General features: G+C 39.9%; 1 protein-coding gene across 1 annotated transcript in view; it reads left to right on the forward strand.

The window, feature by feature from the left end:
* LOC102782854 (copine-9-like) overlaps positions 1-26,827 on the forward strand; it is a 213,195-nt gene that overhangs the window by 32,758 nt on the left and 153,610 nt on the right. Inside the window, exon 4 of the mRNA XM_087840463.1 lies at positions 16,941-17,044. Coding sequence (XP_087696589.1) covers positions 16,941-17,044 — 104 coding nt within the window. The remainder of the gene's footprint in view (positions 1-16,940; positions 17,045-26,827) is intronic.

Raw genomic sequence — 26,827 nt, forward strand, 5'->3', positions numbered from 1 at the left:
AAAGTCATTCAGAGTCACCAAATGCTCTAAATGTGGGTTTGTCTAATCCTGCTAGCAGGTGCTAGCTGAGAGGAAATCCTGTAGCAATCTCCTTCTGCACTACAGAGCAGCTCCATCACTGGAAATGTAGTGGACACAGATGTGACTGCCATCACAGATAGAATGACTGGAAATAATATATGCAGCATAATACTGTTGAAATCCAGCGATGAAGAAGAACATTTCATACAACAAAGCTATTAAAGGCAAAACATATGACACACTCTGTGTCAAAAAGGAGGTTATGGCCCACGATTTATGAGACTGGGGAGGACTTTAATCTGATCCCTGTGAAACAGCTGTTCAGGGGGTAATGAACCCTCCTCCTCTTCATCTTCTTCTGAAGTCAGTGATTAGTGAGAGACCGGAAGCTCTCGCCTGCCTGACTTTTAGCTAATGCCCAAGACCATGGCTCACTGTTTGAGCCCCGAGCTGGGGATCCTACCTGAGGCCCTACCACAGACCCTTACCAATCAGATAGCCAGATAGCGGGAGACAGTTTTGACACTCTGACACCATTGGACTGTCTTCAGAGAGTTGAACCCACGCAAGGCTGAAACTCTTCGTCAGTGGGCGACTTCATGGGGGATGAATCACATCTTCAGACCGAGGCCATGTGGGCGCCTGAGGACCCCATCTTCAGGCCTACACCGCCAGGAGATCTATGAGGGCTACGAGGTTTCGTCCCTGACAATTGTAGAGAGCTTGATTCGTTTTTTGCTTATTTTCTCAAAGTTCTCTAAAGTCCAATAAACTCTAACAATACATTAATGCAAGAAATACATTATTAGAGTATTAATAAAATATTAAATGGATTGTTTTAGGTTTGATAATTAGAATTAGATGTACAGGTTTATATATTAGTAATTAGAACTAATTGTCCTTTTGTTGTTCTTTTTATCAAATATCCAGCTACAGTGGATATTACACACACCCCACTTTGCAGTTATTTATTTGTAAAAAATGTTTGGAATCATGTCTGATTTTCGTTCCACTTCTCACGTGTACACCACTTTGTGTTGGTCTTTCATGTGGAATTCCAATAAAATGGATTCATGTTTGTGGCTGTAATGTGACAAAATGTGGAAAAGTTCAAGGGGGACGAATACTTTTGCAAGCCACTGTATCTGTTCCTATCTCTGGGGCTCAGTGTTTGCAGCTTGACTCACAGCGAGTGCCTAAAACATTTTCCATCCTGCTTGTTGTGGTGATATACGTTCTGAAACTTCACAGCTATATCGCTAAGAAAATGCTAGATTGCTTGGAGTGATGGAGCAATAATCCTAAAACAGATTTAGAAACTGTGTAGGATAAACTTTCAAACTTCCATCAGAGCAAAGACGTCACAGATAGGAAATATCATGAGCTGCTTCTCGCTTCTGTGAGAAGATAAAAGTTTATCTGGGAGCATCCTAACTTTATTTCCCTCTCTGCCTTTCTATTTTAACACTGAGCCAAAGCTTCCACATTCACATGGTTTGAATGCGAATGTATTTTCCGCTTCTCTGAACTGACGGAAGAGGAAAAAAACTGTCTCTGGTTGGATTGCAGCCACCGTTGAATATGCTTCCAGGTCCCACTCTCTTGGCTGCGTCCTCCACTCGCAGCCTTCTTGGTGTCTGTTGGTGTGCAAATGGAAGCAAGCATCCTTCTTGTGACACGTGTATTGTCACCAGCTTGTTGTGTGTGGGCTGTTTGAACACACTGGCAGATTTGGCTTCAGGCAATTCTTGATGCAATTAGCAGAAATCTAATTCTCTCACTAATGAGGAGAAAGAAATAATTACAACTCTGCCAGAACGAAGCTATCAGGTTTGTGGGAGACAGAGAAGAATAGAAAAGTTCCTAAACAAAAAGAGAAGCCAGAGAGAGATAAAGACAAAGATTATACTGCCACACTGGCAGAAAAAAGGTGAAGCCGCTACAGCTCCGTACCATTTACACCAGCACTCAGGGTATGCTGCAGTATTCTCCTGAATTATTGGTGTTGCTGCTCAGTCAAAGCCTCCATCAGTGCTGGTATAGGAGGAGAAAAAGTCAAAACCAGAAGTCGAGAAAGTTTTAGAAAGCCTCATCTTTTCACATCACCGCAAAAGTGAATTGTGAGCTTCTGCACTGATATATCACTAAACTGGCAGAACAAACTGACACGAGCACGCACAACCGGCCAAAACAACACCAAACTGCAGCTTGCACTAACAAAAATAGCATCACTGTTATTATATGGCACCATTCACCATGGCCTCATTACTGTTACTCGTCTGCACTGCCTGTCTTAGCCTTGTCAGTGTTGGGCTTGTTACGCCTTAAGAGTTGTAAAGAGTTGTCATTTTTGTTTTTTCTTCGCTCATTTAAAAATAACGTGACTTTGCATTTTCAGGTTTTTTTTAAATACTGTGCCAGTCTCCGGTGCTTCTGCTTTTGTGAAAAACACAGAATTGGCCTGAGGCATAAGCAATCTCAGCAGATGCTTAGAGACTTGTACCCCCCCCCTAAATTAATTATTGAAATTTATTTATTATTCATTTCAATAATCAAGGTCTTTGTATTGAGAACAAAGACAAATACCTAAAGCTGACAGATTTTAATGAACTACAAGAAAAACAAGAATCTCAGTACAAGAGGCAACATTTTGAGTTAAGAATATTGACAGAGAATCGTTTAGGTTTGTTTAAATTCACCTTCAGTATTAGGGATGCACCGATACCGATACTGGTATCGGGTATCGGGGCCGATACTGTAAAATGTGTGTGTACTCATACTCGTAAAAGTTAACCGATACCATGAACCGATACTAACTTATTTCATTAGTCAGAGGGTGGCTTGTCATTTCTGTTGTAGTTTTTTAGATTGGCCACTAGGGGGACATCCCGCGCTAAACAGGCACAGGGTTAGACGATTGAGACTGGCGGCTCCAGATAAAAAAGAGAAACTGGAGGCTGCTGTAGCTAGGCTAAACAAAATGTCAGCAGTGTGGAACAGCCAACTTTAACTCAGGTTTTGGAAAAGCGAAGAAAAATGTCAAGAGAAAATCCACGGGCAGTTAAAATAACAGAGGCTCTGACTCATTTTATCGCTCTGGATGACCAGCCAATGCCGGCCGTGGAAAACATAGGATTGCACCGTCTTCTCAGCATACTCGAGCTGCGATATGAAATTGGACACTCTGCAAGTTTATTTTATTCTCAAACCTAATTTGTATTTATTTTATTCCAAACAGAAGTGTTTATTTATTATTCTGAAAGCTCGAGACAGTGCCAATAGTTCAGTGATATTTTGTTAAATTACAATGTGGAGACTCTGCAATAATTTAACAGAAGTGCTTATTTTTCACTTGAAATTTTTTTATGGTCATTTTTATTACGATTTTATTTTTTATTGGCAGAGAATAAAATAAAACCTGTCTTCCAATTCATTGCATTTGTGCGTGTGTGTGTGTGTGTGTGTGTGGTAGAAGTATCGGTTTTTGTACTCTGTATCGGCAAGTACTCAGATCCAAGTATCGGTATCGTATCGGTTTGAAAAAATTGGTATCGTTGCATCCCTATTCAGTATGATCACGGTGGCTCATGCTGACTTTGCTCTTTTTGCCTTGTTCTGTGTAAAAATTTGCCCTCGTGTTGCAAGTCATTTCTTACTTTCATACCAAACCCCTTTTCAGTCTAGCCTCCATCTTTTCTCACTTATGTTCTCCTTGTGAGGCATTGGTGAAATGCATAAATGCAGATAAAGTAGTGATGGCTCTCATTCTAGAAAAGGCTCTGGATGTTTTGCAGCATGATGCGATAGCTCTGTTTCTCTTACGTTTCTCTTGCAGTCTGACTTTCTTCTCTGTAACTAGCATCACTGTGGGATTTCTGGCCCTTTTGGCCAGAAATCACCTGCACTGATTTGTACTGATTTGTACTGATTGCAGGCACCCTGTCAGCATAACAGAGCTGCTAGGTCCTCTTATTGTAGGGGCAAATTTCACATTCTCTTTGTCATCTGTCAGTATCTATTCCTTAAAAGTTGCTAATAGTTTTGAGCTCTATAGAGCAGCACAGTGTTGCACACACATTTCCTGGTTTGAACCCCTTTCTTTGTGGTGTTTGCATGTTCTCCTGTTTGTGTTTCTTCTATGTACTCTGGCTCCACAAAGACATCCATGCTAGGTTAATTATTTCAAATGGGTCATTCTGTGACTTAAATATATGAAATAGTGCACTATATAAATGTATGTTTAGAAATGTGACTTGTAGTCTAAAGTGCTTTGAGTGGTCAGCAAAGAGTGAAATGGTAAATGGCCTGTATGTATAGCACTTTACTATTCCCTAAGGACCCCAAAGCGCTTTACACAACCAGTCATCCACACATTCACACACTGGTGATGGCAGCTACATTGTAGCCACAGCCACCCTGGGGCGCACTGACAGAGGCGAGGCTGCCGGACACTGGCGCCACCACCAGTAGGCAACGGGTGAAGTGTCTCACCCAAGGACAAAATGACCGGCAACCTTCCGATTACAAGGCAAACTCCCAACACTTGAGCCACGATCGCCCGCAAAGAGTGTCACATAAATACAAACTGTTAAATGGTTTTACAGTATTGTGAGATTGGGCAACAAGATTTACACAAGACTAAAGTGTAGACGTCAACATCTCCACACAGGGAGGAGCTCGTTCTTACAGAACCAGCATCAGAATACTTTATTAATTCAAAGGGGGGATTTGCTTTGCTACAGATGGTCAATTAAAATATAAATACAAAAGTAGTCCTCAGGAAGGATTTCCTGTGGCATTACGTGATGCATTTGTGGGGGAACGAGTCTTTTGCTGAGACTCTTTTCAACGTGACTGTTTGATATTGACTATAACTTGGACACCATCCTCCTTTCAGAGACTCAAACTCCTGTTCTTAGTCTTCTTGATTTATTATTTTTTATTATTTTTTTAATTAATTTTTCATCTAAGTTTAAATGTCAGACAGTATTTAATTGATAATTTTGCATATTTGGAGTGGGAAGTGTTTCCCGATCCTGCTCTCCACAGCTTGATGAAGTAGTGTTGCTTTACTAATGTGTTATTGAACTGGACACTTCTGTCTTTCCTCTCTTCCTCAGCCTGACTGTAAGCCCAAGCTATTCCCCGTGGAGTCACACAGCCTTAACATTCATTAAAAGAAAAAGAAAAAAATCCCATCTCAATTTATGCTGACATTTTGTGTCCACATTGTGACTGTTTCATGCATTATTGGATCCCTGATCTGTTGGGAAAAACTCACTTTTTCTTATTGAGACTGTCTCTGTGTCCTGCTTTCTCTCCGTCTACCACTGCTTCCACTTTTAGATGGTTCATTACTGATGCAGCTCACTGAAATAGACAGAAAATCTGCCCTGATTGCCTCCATGCTGCTGTTTTCCTGTTCGCACTACTTCTGTTAGCAGGGGTATAGAGACACACACTGACAAAAATGCAATGCAACAGACTGCGTTGTGCTCAGAAACCACCAAGCCACACTGTTCAATCGCATTGAAAAGAAGGGGCCCTCTGAGATTACTAGATGCTTCTCGACTCCAGTGTTGCGTTGTGTTTGACTGAACATGATGCAACCCTTTAAGGAACAGAGGGACATATCCATTTTAATACAGGGTTGACTTGCCAATTAGTTTATAGCAGTCTGGTGTTGGTTGCTCACAGACTCATACTGTACTTACTCAATAAGTAAGAAAAAATGTCAGTTTACCTTACGTGAGCCCCACTGATTATGAAATAGAAGTAAAATAAGATATCTCAAAATTAACAAAGCAAAACAGAATTTTAATAAAATTTTAAAATGAAAAAGAAAGAGACTCTTTGCCAGACTGATACATTGCATTATAAAGAGGAACTGAATGTGGCGTGAAAGATTTCCTGCATCTGTCGTGTGACAGTGGAGCTGAATCAGTCCATTACGTTGTGACCTTCCTCTCCATTACCTCAAGTGTTCAATTTGAAGCCAGTCACAAAAGCAGCCTTTATGATGAGTCCTTTCAGTCTTGTTGGTGTCATTAGCTCTCATGCTGTTTCCCCAGCAGACCATAGCAAAGTGCACTGTTCTTGCCACAGACATTGTGCTGCACACATCAGTGGACTTCAGCTTCCTCTGGACCGAGAGCCCATTCATCCACTTTTTGGTTACGACTTCTCTGTTGGTCAATCGATTTAATTCAACATCCTTTGTCCAGTATAAACACTATCCCTCCTCTGCACGTGTCCAAACCATATCAGCCTTCCTCTCTAACTTTGTCTCCAACCAAACCGCTCAACCGTCCCTCTGATATACACATTTCTAGTCTTGTCCATTCTCCCAATGAGGATCTTATGTTCAGCTCTGCCACCTGCAGTGTAGCCTCCTGCATCTTGTCCCACTCATTCCTCCCTGCGCTCTCTTCACTTCTGTTCGTTGCTTTGGATAGTTGAACCAAAGTATTTAAATGTAATCTTATTTCATCAAACAGCATGTGTAGAATCACTGCTAAAAAGCATAAAACTGCTTCCATAGTTGGCTGTTCAAAGAGTAAGGTTGTACCTCTACTTTGACTACGTTTCATAGTTTTACAACATTACAGGTCTATTAATGTCTCATAGTCTGGGTCCTTCAGCAGAGGAGTGAAAATGCTCAATCATTTGTTGAATACAATAAGCTCAGACAAACCTTCCTGCTACAATATATAGACATGTCTGCAACCACACAGCTACATTGTTGCGATCACCCACTGTGTGCGTGCTTTAGTGTGATTGGCACATATGCTTTGACCCTCGATTGACTCTCTGGTAGTGAGGTAGAGGTAACTGACCAATTCTTTTATAGTTTTCTATATAGTTCTAGTTCTATATAGTTTTCTTTTCTGTGGGTGACATTTCTCTGTCTTCTAATGTCCCTGGTGTTTTCCAGAATGTAATTCATGGCATAAAAGCATCCACTGTGATGACCTAAACTTCTTTTCTTTGTTTTCTATACTGAAACTGTACAATCTGAACCTGATACTATGATGTCATAAACTTAAGATAGAGAGAACTATACATGGTCAATATTTCAGTATTAGCTTCTGACTATGAAAATCACTTTGAAGAGCAGTAGCTCAGAATACTGCGGAAAATGTGTGTCAAGTGCAGCTCACAGGAGCTCTCCCTCCAAGTCACAGAGTATATTTTATTTTTATGACCACACACCTGCCTTTAGGTGTGTTCTTTCTGGAGAGTAAAGGCTGTTTTACTTTATGTTAAATCCAAGCTTAAGAAAAAGGCAGGTGTACGTGTTCTGTGGTTATTCATAGAAGATCGATAGATAGAAGTTATGGAGAACACAGATATCTAATTTCCTTTGCAGCAGTGATTGTGGAGGACCAGATGAGTCAAACACATAAAGCATTTTGTGATTAAATAACTATTGAATTGTGCAATAACATTAATAAATTCGTATATTTACTTTAAAAATCCTTTTACATTGATTTTTTTAAACATCAATAAAATAAGTCATAATATCTTTTGATTCACGCTCAATCCTCCAGGTAAGGAAATCCCAAAAACTTGAGTCTGTTAATCTGGACGTAGTGTTTTCAGTGGGAGAAACATTTTGCCACTCATCGTGACTGATGTGACTGAAAACACTACGTCCAGATGAACAGTATCAACTTTTTGGGAAGTCATAATATCGTAAAGAGAAGTTATAAATAAATATTTTTAAGACAACTATCAATCGATTGATAAATACTTTAAATTGAGTTATTTAATTATTTACGATAAAATAAAATAAAAAATTAAATTCAAAACGTGAATTAGAAATAGAGAATCAGTTCCACCCTTCCTTTCAGGTCCATTTCCTTTTCCTAGTAGTTTCTGGATCAGCTTTATTTAGGATTTCACTGCTGCTGTATTTGGGGTGATGACGTTGTATTGCTAAGACCTGTTAAAGAAGTGTTTGTGTTTGCTTCATATTTACTGTCTATATATGAAGACACTGCAGTGACATGGAGCCCTGATCCTCTCAGTGTGCACAGGTGGACTCAACCTGACCACCTGTGGAAAGTAGTGTGCTAACATGGCTAACTCTACTGTCACTGCATGTAATCTTTCAGTCATGTTAGCTTGTGAGCATATTGGTCCCTCTAGTATTAGCTAGGTGTGATTAAGCTAATGTATTTTTCACACATAAAGGTTGGAGGACCTAGCACTATTGGAACTACCAGCAAGCCCTGTTACATTTATACGTAGTGTTAGAACAATGGCAGCAACCTTACATTTAAAATTGAAACGCTGTCTCATCAACTTAACTTAACGATACTTGGGAGTTAAAAGAATGAAGATAATGACAACTGTCAGTCCCATCAAGACTAGAAAGGACACTTGTCATGAACTAGCTGTGTGGAGGCAGATGAGGACCCAAACGCAAAACTCACGGAGACAGGAACTGAACTCAAAATCACTGGTTTATTGCAGGCCTTCCAAAGAAACAGAACCAAACTGGGAATACTAACAGAAGACCGAGGGAACACAGAAAGGCACACAGTTCGGGGAGGAGACATTTACGACGCGACGCTGAACTGAGGGAGACATGCACATAAATACACAGAGGGTTAACGAGGGAAGTGGGAGCACACGGGGAACACAGCTGACACAGATAATTGTAACGAGACAGGGCAGGAGTAAAACACTGACGGGAGACTGTCAAAGTAAAACAGGAAGTACACAGAGGTTCAGACAGGAGGAGAGAGAGCACAGACATAACGGGCTGGGGAAAACATTAAATGAAACACGAGGGGAAACGAGGGCTCACAGATACACAGAGGGGCACACAGGGGGTAAAGGTCACAAGGGGAAATCAAATAAGGAACATCTTTAACAGAACCTAGGAACCACGGCATAAGAAACAAAATACAAAAATACAAGAAAACTAAGAATTATGGGCCAACATGTCCCAGGGCCATGACAACACTATTGATTGAACAGTCAACTCGCCGTTGCAGCGCAATTTCAACATAAATAGAAAATTTTATGAAAGCAAAAAAAATATTTATCCTAGGGAAATGTAGAAAATGTAAAGGACATGATTATAATTATATATCATTTTATTATTTTCATAATAACATGCAGCATTTGTCTAAATGGACGAAACACTTATGTTTCAGCAGCTTCTACAGTTGATTCCTCTTTAACACCGGATACCTCAGGAGTGCAGCTGTTCAATATGTTGAATAGTCTCTCATACGCGAAGTCAGCAGCCTCGGTGCTACCCTTAAGCATTTCTGCTCTGCTCAACATATCTCTACTAACTAGTTATCTCTCCAGTACTTCAAAGGACACCACTTGCTTTGACAGTAAATGTAACTGCTACTGACTGTTCACTTGTATAAGGTCTCAAAGGAGCACCCTATCTTCATTTATAGCACACATTACTGCTAGGGATTTAAGCCTACCTACTTACAGTTCAGGGCTCACAGAGCAATGGTGGTTTGCAAAGGCAGGTAGGGAGAAGCTGTCTGTCATACCCACCGAAATTTAATTTAGATGTCCCAGTTTCATGCCAGGGTCCACACATGATGTGCCCATCGTGGGAGGTGGAAACTGGCGGGTTTCTCTCCAGTCACCCATGACCATGTATAGAACTACTGTAGGTGGGTGTGACGACCAGATGGTCCCCGTATTATGTGGAACTGTAGTTTTTCATATTTAAATTAAACAATAAGCTACAGAAATTCTGCAAATTCTGAAAACACTGCAAGAATTGGTGAGTGAGAGTAGATCAAATGCAGATGTTTATTCCTTTGAACAGGAAAAAAAGAATAATTTAAACTTTTGCAATAACGTCTGCCAAGAACTGCAAGGAGGAAGACAATCAAAAATAAGGAATAATAATTCATTTACATTTTTCCATAGTTTTTGAAGGTTTCAGGGAGTAAACGTGTCTGAGTTAATATGTCTGCTTGCAAAGAAAAGCGTCTGGACGTTTCACTTCTCATCCGAGAAGCTTCTTCAGTTCTAAGGTCAAATGGCGGGGAATCCCAGATTTAAGTCTGAATTAATATTTCTAATAAATGTTTATCTATCGATTTATCTTGGCTTTCCAATATTAAGTGCCTTGAGGCAGATGTTGTGGTGATCTGATGCTATTTAAATAAAATTGAATTGAATGATCTTTTTCATTATGAAGGGCAAACTGTCATATTATACGAAGCATCTGTGAAGGTTTATTGCTTTGTGTTTGCACATAATTAACAAACCTGATAAATTCAACATGTTAATTTTTTTTAAAACTGGTGTCACATGACTGTACAAGTTCTGCAAGACCAGTGGATTATCTTGCTGCTTAAAAAATACTCCCACTGAGTTATAAAAAAGGTCCGTGACTCCAGACATAACTGGGGCGATTTAAATTTGGCCTGGACCAAACACACCCAGTGCATTAAGATTGCTTCCCTCAAAGTCTGGCATTTGCTCTCAAAGTTAACTGTATCAAACTAACCCAGCTTTTATGCTGAAGGTCAACGTTTATGTTTACAGGTGAAGGGGCCACAGTGTTCAAGGTTAAAAGTGGTGCATCAGGACACAACCATGGCCTGAGGGACCTGTGCACTCAAAACTTATCATATTTTCAGTGTCCAAACCAACCAGAGTTGCTTACATAGGTGCTGCACTGCACGTGGAAACAACCTTACAATGGAAAGCAGCTGAATTTTAATTACATTTTTTTATTCGTGGAACTCTTTGATTATAACTCTTGAATCATGGTTTTTGTAGTTTGAACATAGCGTGGCAAAGAGCCTCCAAACTACAAAAAGTAAAACACACCTAAAAATGGCTTCTCTTGTATATGTGCCCACAAACATTTGTTTAAAAAATTGCTAATCATATAACCTCAAAATGGATTGTTCTGTAATAAACTGTACTTATTCTGTACTTTTACTAAGTGTATTAATGTTATCATGCATGTCATTTTATGGATAACATACTAAGACCACAAACAAATTCATTAGGGAAAACGATATACAGCTAACAGTTACTAATAACGGAGCCCTGCAGGGGACATGGGAGAAAAAAAAATTAAGACGGACTTTTGCGAGATCTCGCAAAACTAACTTGGGATCTCGCAAAAGTTTTAGCCGCATTCTTCGGCCTTCTACCTCCCGTTAGCTCGAAGCTAACGGGAGGTCGAGACCTACTACAGCCGGGAGGAACACCGCTTTCCCGGCACATCATGCCTCGACCTCCCGGTCGGCTTCGAGCCAGCGTCCAAAGAATGCGGCTAAAACTTTTGCAAGATCTCGCAAAAGTTTTGCGAGATCCCGAGTTTGTTTTGCGAGATCTTGCAAAACTTTTGCGAGATCTCGCAAAAGTCCGTCTTAATTTTTTTTCTCCCATGTCCCCTGCGGGGCTCCGTAACTAATCACTGATTGCTATAAAGTGATAAATATAAAGTTCACATCTGTCCAAAGCGACAGCGTTCAAACTCATCAATGGAAGATTTCAGTGCCAAAGACTCACCAGAAGCTTTGCTTACAGTACACTTAACAGTACACACTTCCTGCCTTTAAGAGGGTGTAGAAGTTTAGGTAAGTGGACTTAAAAGTAAATGACAAACTGTACAAATATCTAGGTTACATTGCATCGTGTATATTCAGAAATTTCTTAAGAGAGTCGTCTTGTTCTTTAACTGTTCTATGAAAACACAGGTCATGGCACATGTCTGGCTGTATGGATTCTGCTGGTCTACACCAGCAGCAGCTGTGTTGCAACTTGGCAGCACTTTAGTGACAGCTCACAGACAAACACGTCCATTTCCACACTATTTTCTTTCACGGTAATAAAACCATTGCTAGTGGCAGATATTTTGACTTCTCACAGCAGGAAAAGGACTAATGCTAAGACATCTAAGTGGAGTCCAGCTGTTACTTCTCTTAATTGTACCTTTTCTCAACATGTCAAAGTGTCTTCTGTGAGAAAAGAAAATCGGCTTTCTCTTTTTGTTGCAGCTGTCCATCCTCTAATGCTAAGAATTTTAAATCTAAGAAATAAAATGCAACATAAAGTATATATATTTATTACTCACTGATGGAGATGTCAACTGAGATAACACTTCAAGTGGTAGCTGAGCACATGATATGGATTCAAGATATTTATCACAGGCATAGTTATACGAGTACAACACCCAGTGACATGTGTCCTGAAACGCTCCTCGACTGTGCAAAAAGACAACATTATATACAGTAAGTGAATATGTACAAGCAGGACATTATGTGCAGTAAGTGAGTGAATTATATATGTTAAGCAAATTTAGATAAAATAAAATAAAATAAAACAATTTGGAAATTTAAGTTGAAAAACTGAGAATACCATTTAACATCTCAAAGAAGAAGGCCAAGATAAGCGATAAAAATGGAAACAAATTTGACATCACTTTATATAAAATACAAGATCATTCGATATATATGCAAGTTTCGTTCTTTAGATATATATATCTGGAAAAGTAGATGCTTTTGTAACCATTTGTAAAATATAGAGGTACTTGTGTTGTTTTATAATTTTTCTGGACAGTGAGCTGTATGGTCTCCATGCTGCATGTCACTGCTGGATCAAAAACTTGTGATGCAAGAGTTAGATAAGACATCTACAAAGACACCCACACCCTCCTCACTCTGTCCCCATTTGAATCCAATGAGAATATGATGAAATATGTCCTATCCCGCCTTTTGATACATGTCGAGCCTCTTCCACTGAAGCTTGACAGAATAGTTGGGACTATTCTTTATGGAGCAGTGCAACTGCAGCTTCCACTGCTGGGCGTTTTGGCAGCTGTCTGCAGTGTAGTAAAAGGCAAGGGGGTAGGAAGTTTTTTTGCTATCCATGACAGGAACCCACTCCTTCAGGTTCACCCCACCTCTACACTGCAGGGAGGAGGAGGTCGTCTCTCTGTCTCTAAAGTTGATGTGTAGACTTCACAGCATGTCAGTGCATTCATTTATTTCACATGAATGACCTGGATAACAAGTACAGGTGGCAATTAGGGGTGGGCGATAGAAACGATATAAATTTGGCCAACGACAGAGATTTTGACTGTATCGCTCTATCGCGATAGCGCATGTTGATGATGTCATCAAGCGGCGCCTGTTTTGGTTGAAAGCATCGCAGCGGCTAAAACCATTATCATCTGCAAATTATGGCGGGCGACAGTCACAGCAAAGAGATGAAGCACTTTTGAAATATGGGGAAAGCCAAACACTGCACTACCTCCACTTCCGTAACATTGATTCATTAATGTTGAATTCTCTCGCAGCTGCTCTATTTCCATGTTGTTGCAGTGTATTAATAACTAACCTCGTATTGTGGATGAATAATCTCAGTTGTTCTCCTGACTGAAGTTTGGCCCGTGTACAGCATCCTGCTATGCGATTGCATTTGTCCCTGACCAGCAGAATCCCTCACGTTAACTTTTATCGAGTGGAAAAAAGTTAGTGCTCATCCTCCAGCTTCACTGTGCTAATGTTATGCTAACATAGCTGTGTCGCTAGCAATCACGTAGCACAACATTATATACCAGGTAGTCCAACTTGAGTAACCCTGCAAACGCCACTGCTGTTTAGTTTTCTGTCTTCATTTATGTTGGAAGTGGTAGCAGAGCTGTACGTTTTAATTAGTTTCAAAAATCTCTGTCAGAACATGGTATGAAATGTTTAGGTGGAAACTAGCGAGCTAACTTCCTGCTAACTTCTAACGCAGTTAAATTTAATAAATTCTGTTTTCATGGATGCCTGGATGTTAAACTTAATTGTTACACCCGACAAAGCAGCAACGCTGATGATTTTATTAAAGATGAAAGAATTTTGACCGTTTTTAACTCTTAGTGTTCGTTTGACTTTGGGACCTGAAGCTGACGGAGTTTAGGACCCAGATTACTCCTCGAAGCTCCTCACTACGGCAGCCGTAATGCTCTGACAATCCATCAAGCAGTGCAGCTTATCAAAGTTGTACTAAAACATTTTTAACAGATTTCTGCACGCAGAAATCGGTTCGAGGTCAGTAAGCACAACCAGAATTCATACATAAGGCACTCTCGATTTTTGAGAAAATTAAATGATTTTAAGTCCTTATAGTGTGGAAAATACGTGATATGAATTTTAGGCCATATCGCCCAGCCCTAGTGGCAATGCTTCTCTAGTATACATAAATAAGACAAATAAGGTGTTGATTCACCCAGCCTAAGTGCATTTCTTAGAAGCGACATATAAATTCTTTAACTGCATTCATCCTACAAACATAATGGATGTGACAAAAGCTTGTAGTAAGGGAGGCCTACTCGACAGCTGTGATTTCCTCTCCATGTCCCCTGTGGCATTTTGCATGTTTAGAAGAAACAAATCTGTATCTTTCAACCAGTAAGCTGACCATTTTCATAAAGCCTTCTAATATATGCAACACAGCTGTGTTGTTAATCTCAGCCTGTCTTTGTGAGTTTGCTGGAAATGCAGATTTACTGTACAGGCTCACTTTTATGGTCATCAGCGTTAAGCCGGATGATTTACATTAGCAACCACTGCATGTTTTTCTTGGCCTTCATGCATTAATTAAAGTGCAATTTGTGGTGTGTTTTCACGTGGTTGAATAAGTTAGTTGTGCTGCTTTGCAGTGTAGACACAACTCTGCAGCACGTTTTGCACATGATTCATCTTAGTTAACATCACTTTTGCTAAATCTGAAGTGTTTCTAAAAAGATGATGATTTCCTTTCAGGGGAAAGCTCTTTTATCTACAGCTGTGCCAGATATTTAAATGTTGTTGTTATTTGTCTTTAACATATTTTACTTGTTCAGAATGATCTAGTAATAGGCTAGGTTTGTAGCCTCAGTAACTAGTAACCTAACTAATTATTATTTCTATCGTTACAACGTTGTTACCGTTACTAACAAGAAAATGCAGTGCGGACGAGTTACTATATTTTAACACACATACGGTTGAACCTGTCTTCAGCTTACTGGGAAGGCAAAGCAGGAGAAACAGTTACACAAGTGCTGCTGATTGGCTGAGGAAGAATAAAGTACTTGTGGTAAACCAATCACATGACCAATTTAAGTTGACATAGCAAAAAGATGCTATCTCATCGCAAGACAAACCTGATTCTCAAATTTTGTGTTTAAAGTGTGGACTTAAACTATATACTACTTTTTAAATTGTAGTGAGAGCCCACGTCGAACCAGAGTTAAGATAAAAACTCTACACGATGTTTTTACTGAATGCATCGTTACGTTTACTGCAGGAAGAAACGGTAAAAACAGCATCTGCTAAGGCAGAGATTCCCAAAGTGTGAGGTTCGCCCCCTAGGGGGGGCGCAGAGCCATTGCAGGGGGGAAGGGAAAAAAAAAAAAGGACGCTTGCACACTGCTAGCATCATGGACAGGTTTTTGACGGGGCTTCCACACAAACGCAAAGCAGGTGATGAAGCATCGCCAAATATGTTTCCAAACCAACTTCATTCTAAGCCAAAGACTAGAAAATATGGTGAAGCAAATCTTCCCTTTGGCTTCACCTGCACAAGTGCCGAGGTAGGTCTCCCTGCAGGATTGCTTTTCCCTACGTCGGGAGAAGCGCTGGGCTGTTTAAATCACGGACAAACAGGATCCCACATTCTTGATTTTTAGTTCACAAACACTTCTTGTAATGACTAACTACTCCTGACATTTTGGAGATGTTACTTCTTTATACAGTGAAGTTACAGCGGGATACAAATAATATCAGGCTGATCCTGCCACAATTTGTTCCCCGGTTCAAATCACGGACAAACAGGATCCCACAGCTGTTTATGTTTTTGAACCTATTTTGCACAGAGAGGCATTTTTTGAAAAATGTATTGATAGCAATGTTGAACATTATTACACAGGAAAAAAAACAACTACACGCAAAATAATTACACCATAACGCCTCTGCCTTTGTAAATGAAGGGACAGTAACTGCATGTGTATGTAAGCGTGTAAAGCCTGACAGTGAGATTAACAGTATTTTGTCTCTGCCATTGTAGAAATTCTCATGTAAACAATAACGTGGCGCACAGCGTGACGTGAAAAAAGACACATACCTTTGACGTTGCGTGATGAACTCTGTATTCCTTGTCCACACGTAAACGCAAAAAAGGAGTTTTAAAGAATATCAGTTTTCGCTGATTTGAAACGCCGTTTACGTGTGGATGAAAGGCCCAAACGCATAGAAACAGCTGCGTTTTCAAAAATAACCGTGTAGGTGTGGACATAGCGTAAGAGTTACTAGTGTATTTTATTACTACATGTAATTTATTGCAGTTTACTTTTATGTATTTAATTGTTTAATAAATGTTTGAGGTGTGAAATAAACGCGATGGAGTTCTGCACTTCTGCATAGGTTTTTTTTTTTAAATTTGCAATTTATATTTGCATTTCAAGTTATGAAATATGATTCGTTAAACATGTTTGTGGTTACAGTAAAAAATATTAATTTTTTCTACAACATTTCTATAGACGTGAGGTTGTGCTGAAAAGAATGATATGAGCCCCTCTGGACCCCAAAGGGTTAAGCGTTTTTTCAAAGTAATGCAATAGTTACTTTTCCTAGTAATTAGTTACTTATATAATATTGTAACTCAGTTGCTATCTCAGTTACTTTTTTGAAGAAGTAACTATAACTAATTACTTTTTCAAAGTCACTTGCCCAACACTGCTTGTGAGGTGATGCTCAAGTGCAGTGTTCTCTTACAGGAAAAGCTAGCGAAACAGGCGCTGCAGCAGAAGCAACAGTGTTTTTCACTCTTTTTTCCACTTTGTTTACTGAAAGTGCTTTCTCTGTTACTAAGCAAACAGATTGACTTGTCAGCTGTTGACTTTGTTGTCCTCAGTGTCTCTCTTGTCTGTGTCTTTGCTCTAGTTTGGCCGGACAGAAGTGATCGATAACACACTGAACCCTGACTTTGTCAGGAAGTTTGTCCTCGATTTCTTCTTTGAGGAAAAGCAGAACCTTCGCTTTGATGTGTAAGTAGAAATGTCTCTGTCTTTTCCTTCTACAATGCCACTGTCTGTTTTCCTTTGTTATCACAGGGACTGAATCAACCCTACTATTAGTTTGGCCTTCTGACTCATACCCACTAGATTTAGAAGCTCGCAGTCATTTAATGACTCATCAAATTGTTACGCGGCAGTGATTTGGCAGGGAAAAAGTTTTACATGCCTTTGGGTGACAGCCTTCTTCACACTTTTGACAATTATTATTAAAAGTTTTATTATCACTGTCTGAGTATTAACAAACAGTTAATAAAATAAATAAGATAAGATAACTCTTTATTGTCATTGCACAGTCATACATAGTACAGTAGTACAATGAAACTGGAAAACTGTCCTACGTCGGCACTACATATAACACAACACGACACGATATGACACATCACAACGCAACACAAACAACACAACACAGTATATTAACTTAGTAATAAAAAAGAAGAAGAAGTGTATTTGTATTGCACACTGTTATTATTGCACATTAATTATTATTGCACCTTGTTATAAATATAAATATTATTATTGTTATTGTTTTAAACATTGTTACCTCCCCCCTAAAAAAGTCCAGGGAGGTAGCCAGTCAGGTCAGCTATCTGCATTGATCAGGGCTGTTGCCCTGTTGTAACAGCTGTCCTTGAGTCTATTTGTTCGGGACCTCAGCAGCCTGAACCTCCTGCCAGACAGCAGCAGCTTAATACATACATATAATTGCACGCTTTACATATAGTGGATAATTATTTCCCTGATGTGTGATGTCTATGTTTACCATCTCAATTTATTATAACAGGCAGTTTTGCTATTGTATTTTGAGATTTTGGTTCATTTTAGAAATCACTTTTATAGTGACATATACAAAAATGAAAATATTCAAAGATTTTGTAGTGGTATACAGCTGCTACAGATGTTTTTTTTTACATTTACATGCTGTTCTGGGTAAAATCAGATCTCTACCTGGTGTATCAGGTGCATTTTGGATCTATCACTGTGGGTCAAATAGAGAACGGTGATTTATGGAATTGTTAAACTGTGAATCTGTACATGACATATCTGTATGCATTTCTTCCACTGAGGCAGGGTATAGGGTACTCTCAATACTGTCACAACAACTGTCTGTGTTCCCCTCACTTTTGCCGAGGTTCTCTTGGGGGAATCTTAAGCAGTATAATAGTAACATAGCTGGTACTAATCCCAAAGTCAAGAATGGTAAATGGTAAATGGACTGATTCTTATATAGCGCTTTTCTACTCTCACGGAGCACTCAAAGCGCTCTATACAACATGCCACATTCACCCAATCACACCCATTCTCACAAGCACTTTATCTATACTTTAGTGCTATCTAACTACATTCACACACATTCATACTCCGATGGATGCATCGGAGAGCAACTTGGGGTTAGTATCTTGCCCAAGGATACTTGACATGCAAACTGGAGGAGCCTGGGATCGAACCACCAACCTTCCGATCAGTAGGTGACCTGCTCTACCTCCTGAGCTGCAGCCTAAGTTGATGAGCTCAACCTTACATAACTATGAGATGTAAACATTGTTCAATGTAAACATTGGATACTATTACATAATATCCTGTTTTTCTCCACTATAATTAAGTCATGAAAGTCAAGTCATAATGTTTAAAAAGGACAACCAGTCTCTTGGGGCATCGAGCTTAGGTCCTCCGATCTCCATGTCAAAATAACCTTGGGCAAGATACTGACTGTCCCCAGTGCACTGGAGTGCGAATGTGTGCATAATAATTAGAAAGTGCTTAAGGACACAGAATAAAATTCTGTATGATTGCAAATAAAACTAAGATTAAGATTAATTTAATTTCTGCTACTCTTCTCTCTCTCTCGCTCTCTCTCTCTGCGTGTCTAGTCGAATAGCTGACTAATTATCACTGTTATCAATAGTCTGTATCAGCGTTACTAGTCGTTTAGTCTAGTAACATTTTAATTGATGCGTAATGCTGGTAACTTGAGTTCAAAATGCCTCAATGCCACCAGATGGTGCATCGTTGGTAAGAAATGCCATAAATGCATTAATCAAGGTTTCATCTGTTTGTTAAAACTATTGGACTGAGGTCACGGATACAAATGGCGGAAATTAGTTTTCTCTGAAAGGTGGAAGGATTATCCCTTAGGGATACAGCTCAGTCATTATCGACAGGCACAGAGTACAGGCATCCTCACTGGTGCATCAAACTCTTCATGCTTGAAACTTTCTTGGATGTCTGCTACTGTAATGGTTACCAGAGCTTGTTCAGGGAGGTTGCTGTGGTCTGCTCTTGGATCCACTAGCCACTGAGCATTGTTGTTATGGGCTGCATCCTTCTCCCATATGCTCTTTCGATATTGCTCTGTCCCCAGCCTTGGTGGGCCTCTTGTCGTATTGTTCCCCTGTCGCTGAGTGTACACCTATCTGTCTGGTATACCTTTTCAGGTGGCTAGCTAAGGCTGTGAGTCTTTGGCAGTTTTCAAGGCCTCAGGTATGGCAGCTTGCTGTACCTCTTAGGGATCCCTGTCTTCATCACACCTTGGCTACCTTCCCTTCCTGTTGCCTTAATCTTGGCCTCTAGCCTCTTTCTCCATTTTCTCCATGGCGGGTACTGCTCCTCGTGGCTGAAGTATCAATTCTTTTTCCATGTGGGCACATTCACACTTTGGATATTCATTGGAACAAGTCCAGAAGTGTTTGGATAATGGCCTCTGGTTGTGGCTGTCGTGAATCCTTGGTCTCTGGACAACACATTTATCCAGCTTCTATCCACTCCACTGCCCAGTGCTATACTCCTTACAGTTCATGCTGTAAATCCTCCTTTAGCCTGAACAGCAACAGAACATGAGGCCCTTCCATTTTCCACCCCACTGTTCTGTAACTACTAGACTGATTCAGTCCCCTTGTCTGCAAAGCTGCAACTGAGAGAGGTTTGCCTCCATGTTCCATTATTGTGAGTTTTGCTGAGTATGTTGCGACACATTTTGTCACCAGGGCAGAACGATGATACAGCAGCGTATCCATCTGCTGGTTCTGATTAATTTTCTGTTCCCAGGAGGCTGTCACCTTCTGTTTGACTGCATTCTGTCTTCAGTGGAAGCTTTTGTGAAGATGCTGAGTAGAGGCCACCTTTCACACCATACCTCATGGTTTCACCTGGCATTTTTCTTTGATTTACTCTGATAAGAGTTCAATTTCAATTCAATTCAATTTTATTTATATAGCGCCAAATCACAACAAAAGTCGCCTCAAGGCGCTTCATAGATACAGAGAAAAACCCAACAATCATATGAGCCCCTATGAGCAAGCACTTTGGCGACAGTGGGAAGGAAAAACTCCCTTTTAACAGGAAGAAACCTCCGGCAGAACCAGGCTCAGGGAGGGGCGGGGCCATCTGCTGCGATCGGTTGGGGTGAGAGAAGGAAGACAGGATAAAGACATGCTGTGGAAGAGGCATACGCTTCTGTAACTGACTAGCTGCTCTCCTGGTGCTGTCACTCCTGACATGCTGTCTACACTCAAAACACTCAAAACACTCCTACAGTGTCTCCCTTCTTCATTTAGCAAGATTATAATAGGTATATGTGTAATTTGTGCAGTTTTTGATACTGTTGACCATAATATTATATTACAGAGATTAGAGCATACTGTAGGTATTAAAGTTTGAATCATTTCTAACACACTATAATTTGTTCGTGTAAATGGGGAGTCTTCTTCACACGCAGAGGTGAATTACGGAGTTCCACAAGGCTCTATGCTAGGACCAATTATGTTCACATTATGCATCCTTTCCCTAGGCTAGAGGTCAGCAACCCGTGGCTCTTGAGCCACAGAGTAGGGTTAACCATGCCTATTAGTACATATACTATATATATTGATTTGTCATCTCCCAATTACACCTGCCAGCTGCCCATCTGTCTCCCTTGGCAGGAGGAGCTTTAACAACGTTTGATGTTAAAGGTTGACGATCCCTGCCCGAAGGAGTACCATTAGAAGGAATATCATATATTTTCACGGCTTTGCAGATGATACCCAGCTTTTTATATACATAAAGCCAAACAACACAAACCAATTAGTTAAACAGCAGTAATGTCTCAAATGTTTCAAAGACATAAAGTCTAGTTGGTCTAATTTTCTGCTTCTAAATTCAGATATTAAACAAATAGGTAGGGAGTGCTTTCCTTCATTGGCACAGCATCTCTAAACTGAATACAATACTGGATGTAATGCACTAAAGAATGGTACTGACACTAAACAGGACAACCATCCTGTCTCAGGGTGATACTGAAAAGTAAGTTCATGTATTTATTACTTCTAGGCTGAGCTACAATTCATTATTACCAGGATGTCCTAAAAATATCCCTGAAAAGCCGTGAGTTGATCCAAAATGCTGCAGCGAGAGACAGACACATGGCCTAGACCAGGGTCAGCAACCTTTAACACCCAAAGAGCTATTTGGACCCAGTTTCCATGGAAAAGAAAACACTGGGAGCCGCAAATACTTTTTGGCATCTAAAATGAAGATAACACTGTTATTGTTTTTTACCTTTATGCTTTGTATAAACAACTAAATTGTGTTGCTTATGAAATCCATGAAGTGCTGCAGAGAAAATTAAATGTTATTTATATAATGAGCACATTTTGAACTCTTAAAAAATATAACAAAAAGGAGATACACCCAGTTGAAGGTCGCTTTTAAATGACGCTGAAGCTGAACTTAAATTATTCTTATAGCAAACAAAAACTGTAGTGAGCCGTCAAGCTTGTATCACCTTTGGAATTTCGCAGCCTGTAGCGGAGCCTTGACCTGAATTACCTGAAAATATTTGGAAAAAAGTACTATGCTGCTAAAGAAAAAAAGGGAAAATAAATATCTGCAAAATATCTGAATAAATATTTATTTTACGTGGTTAATGTGTGTGGCGGGGCGTGGTCTGCCGCTGTAGGGGAGGCGGACGCACCTGAGCGGCATCCGCAATCACGCCTCGCCGCCTTAAAGTCTGTGCTCTCGCTGCTGTTGTGTTGGTGTGTGTCGGGCTGTGAGCTGAAAAGCTACACCTGGCTTTGTGCGTACAGCAACCATGTGTGAAAAGTGGTCAATAAAGAGATGCTGAAAAGCATGTTCATGGAAACATTGTCGGGTCTGCCGTGATATGTTTACAATGGGACTTCTGCTCATGAACCTCTGCGCACAGCGTCTGCAGATCGAGGCTGCACGAAGTCACTTCATCTTTACGCAGGACTGTAAGCTGTCATCTGTGAGGCGTGAGCGGTGTTTGTTTTTACCATAGTTCATGGTGGAGAACAGCTGCTGACATAATGTGGATCCGAAGATCCATACTTGGTCTGCCTGGGGTTGAAAGTCTCCATAAATGGCATTTCGGCGGGTATGGTTTAAACGAGTGTGACGCTTATTTTCAGCAATGAAAAATAATAACATATAACTTTATTTTTAGATTTCAATATCACAATAATCTTCCAATTTAGAACCACAAGTTAAAAATAACGAACACAAATAAAATACACTTAAGTTAAATACCTATAATTGTTTTTCCAAACCACGCGGAGCCGCAGTATAAGGACAAAAGAGCCGCATGCACCCCTGGCCTAGACAGAGAGAGCATATTTTCAACGCCCCATCTTTTCTTAAAGACCTAATACTGATCACCTGAATAGGGCACTTTATTCTCAATAATGAGGGGCAGAGCCTTCAGCTTCCAGTCCCCTCTCCTGTGAAAACAGCTCCTAATTTGGATTCGGGAGCCAGACACTAGCTCTACTTTTAAGATTAGGTTAAAAATGTCCTTTTTTTTTCTTAAACATATAGTTAGGGCTGGATAAGGTGACCCTAAATCCTCCCTTAGTGATGCTGCAATAGACCTTGGCTGCTGGGTGCTTCCCATGATACACTAAGTGTTTCTTCTTCACTAACCTTTTGTCACTGACTATGTGTTTATACACCACTTTGCATTTAACCAGAAGTTGTTATTAATCTCTGGCTGTCTTCCACATTTCATCTTGGCCCTGTCTTCCTCCCCTCACCCCTGCCTACCTCTGCCCGAGCCTGGTTCTGTTGGAGGTTTCTTCCTGTTTAAAGGGAGTTTTTCTTTCCGACTGTCACCAAAGTGCTTGCTTGTAAGGAGGCCATCTGATTGTTGGGGTTTTCTGTTTTCTCTGTAGTATTGTAATTATTACCTTACAATATAAACACCTTGAGACAACCGTTGTGATTTCACACTGTATAACAAAACTGAATTGTACTGAATTGAATTGAATTATTAGAAATCTAAAAAGTCCCTCTGCAGATCTTCACTCCTTTGTTTGTTACAGTCAGCTTTATAGAAGCGACCCCATCATAAAACCCCCACGGTGTGCTGCAAACTCTGTGTCTGTGTGTGTATGCACGAGCACGTGAGTGCCTGTGTGCGCGTACCTGTGTGTATGTGTGAGTGCACGTGAGTGAGTGTGCATGTGGGTGTGTGAGTGTAACAGTCAAAGCACTGTGTGTGTGTCGGTATACGTGACTTCCTGCCGGTCATAAAAGTAATCTCCCCACCCAAGCTACACCAAATTCCTTTAGACAACATACAAACCAGAGTTAACATATTACAAACACTGAGACCCCCACTCTGCATCCACTGGGCCGTTGGCCTCTTATTGTCTTACATTTACAGATAAGCATGTGGAGAGTCTCCTGCAAACTTGCTTCTAAGTTAGAACAATTATGAGTTTTTATTAAAGGTACAAGCATCAGCCTCAGCAACCCCCAACTGTAGCTTCCTGTCTCCTTTTATGACAGGCAGACCCCCAGTGTCCATAAGTTCCTTTCCCTGTACACAATTACACACACTCTCAGGCTACAGCTAAGCCAAACTGAAACACAGACAAATCCTTCCCTATTCCTCTCATCTACTGCTGGACCCTCTCATCTAAGCAAATTTAACACATTGTATTCTAATAATTATTTTCTTGTACTCACAAATTGTTGGACAGGTTTTCAGTATATGTCTTTGGACTGAGTGCAATCAGTCCATTGACATATAGGACATTATTTACATCCATACACCTTCCTTTACACTGCATCTACTTTGTGCTACAGTTCTTTACATTTTCTTTCTAATTCATTACCCAGAAATGATCAACATGCACTTTATAATCTGGTTTCTTAATCACTACAATCTTCTAGCAACAACAAACTAAAAATTTGAAACGCAAATTTATGCAAGGCTTTTAAAACCATGAGAACTATCCACTGGTGTCTGGATCCTGAGATCCCCTCCTGCATGGCTTTAGTCAGGGTTACAGGTGGACATCTTCTGCCCCGAAGATGTCTTTGTACTTTGAAGAAGGTACTTCTGACTTTTGCTGGAAACTCCTGCCAAGTAACTGAATTTGTCCTCTCACAGTGGATCCAGTCACTTTCTTGTGTCACGCAAGCAGATGCCAGAAGAAAATAAGCAAAACAAATGAAAACAATATGCAAATGTCAGAAAATGACCAATAAACTCATCTACATGTTTTGCAGTGACATTAGGTGGGAAGGGTAGTTGTGCGGGAAAAGTTAATAAATAAGGTAAATTGAAGTTGTGCAGTGTGTTAAGTTAATTCCTTTTCTGTGTTAGAAATAATTCAGAAATGAATTTCAGTGTTATTCTCCCTACATAAACCTTTTCAGTTTAAAGCTTCCTCCTATGGGACTGCAGCCGCCCCGCTTAGTGAGGAGTCTTAATCTCTTCACAAGGTAAACCGTTAATGTTGAAATATTAAGTCATGCAAATTATAACTTATCCACTCTTACTCTGTTTAATGCCTGACTAAGTGTCATGCATCATAGGTTTTAGTGTGCTGTACATAGTTACCATAATCCCCATACTTCAAAGAGGCCAAGAAATTATTTGTAGCTGTACCAAACTCCTACTGAGTGCATGTGGCTTCACTTCAGTAAAGAATTTGTTTTCCAAATGTACGTTTAAAATAATTTTCATTGCAATGAACATTGTCCCTGACCGGCAGAGCTCTACCAAGTGTTTATAACATAGAAATAGAAAAAAAATAGAAAAAAGATATTTGAATAATAATAAACATGAAAACATTTTTGTCACTTAAAATCACTTCAAAAATTACCAAGCAAACAGACAAAAAGATATGAGGTACAATGTGCAGGTACTCAAACGGAGCACTAATGAAACAAAAATGTCTGCAATTTGGGAAAAGAATGAAATAAAATGAATGATGAATAAAATGTAGTAATGTTTCCAACTAGGGCTGCCACGATTAGTCGACTAGTCACGATTAAGTCGACTATCAAAATCGTCGACGACTGATTTAATAGTCGACGCGTCGTTTGAAGCTTTGTAAGATCACAAAAGACGCAGGAATAAGTAGTAGGATTTAAGAGTGTAATAACGGACTGAAACAGAAGATGGCAGCACTGCATGTACAAGGATGCCAGCTGCTGTTAAACCCCGAAGAAGAAGAAGCTGTGTCCCAGAATTCATAGCGCAGCCCAGCTCAGTTTCCAACAATGGCGGCAGCTAGTTAGTTTTAATATTACTCTTATTATTCTTTCTGGGTCACAAAATAAACGTTTAACATATTTTCAGGCGAGAATGTAGCTGTGTAAACCTCAAATATCTGCTCAATTTATCAAGACACCACATATTTTCAAAAGCGCTCCGACGTTTTCGGAGACGTCTGTTAGCCACTAGCTCGATAGCTAGCCGGGGGCTAGGCTCACTAGAGCCGTGAGAACACCGGACTCCCGGCTAATCGTTTTCAAACCCACCGCCGTCTTTCGCTACTCAGGTTAAACATGATATATAAGTCACTTAGATAACTTAAAAATGTTATTGTTTGGTTTTTTAGTATTTTATTTGTTCCTGAGTAAATCGGTTTGGCTGAGATTAAAGTTATAGTTTTTACACAGCTGAATAAACGTCAAGCAGACAGCTGATTATCAGAAGTGTGAGATGCTCGAGAATATACTCTGGTGTCCTGTTTTATTTTAGATAGCAAGGAGTTTATTAAACTTCACTGAAACAATCTGCAAACTTCATTAAAATTTAATAAACTATCATCTTGTCTTTATTTTTAGTTAGCACATACCTTAAACACTTAAAGCTGTAAGCTAATGATAGTTATATAAGAGCAGATGCTGCTGGTGCAATAAGCTGTACGTTGTACGTCCAATGGATGATGATCTGATTAGTTGACTAATCGCAAAAATAATCGGTGACTAATCGACTATCAAAATAATCGTTTGTGGCAGCCCTATTTCCAACAATATAAGTAGATGCAGAGAGTCTCATAAAAACATGTAGCACTGTCAATTACGGTTTTGTTAATGAACCTACGAGTAATAACTCTCCTACAGTGGTGATGAGTCTATCCAAGGCTCAAAGTGTGATTTTGCATGCGGGGAAACCCTAAATATTGGTGTAGTGGGGGAGGTGGAGGAAATGTGTCATTTAGAAATAAGTCACATAAGAATTTATATTATGAGTTCATGCTGTTTTCTTTGTGTAATGGGTGTGGTCAGATGTGCTGTAGTTTGAGGCTCTTTGTGGACTTAGTCAACAACAATCAACTCTATATAAGCAGATGTCACATCCTTTCAACCCCTAAACAGAATAATGCTACTGTAGTATAAAGGTGGAATTGGGGGCGTGTTAATAAAGAACATCAGCTTAATTCAAATTGATTACTTCTACCAAAGTACTTCTAGAAACAAGCCCTCTCACTCAGCAGTCAAATGAACATTGGTACT

Source organism: Neolamprologus brichardi, chromosome 5 (assembly GCF_056152115.1).
Source record: "Neolamprologus brichardi isolate AB-2024 chromosome 5, ASM5615211v1, whole genome shotgun sequence".
NCBI lineage: Eukaryota > Metazoa > Chordata > Actinopteri > Cichliformes > Cichlidae > Neolamprologus > Neolamprologus brichardi.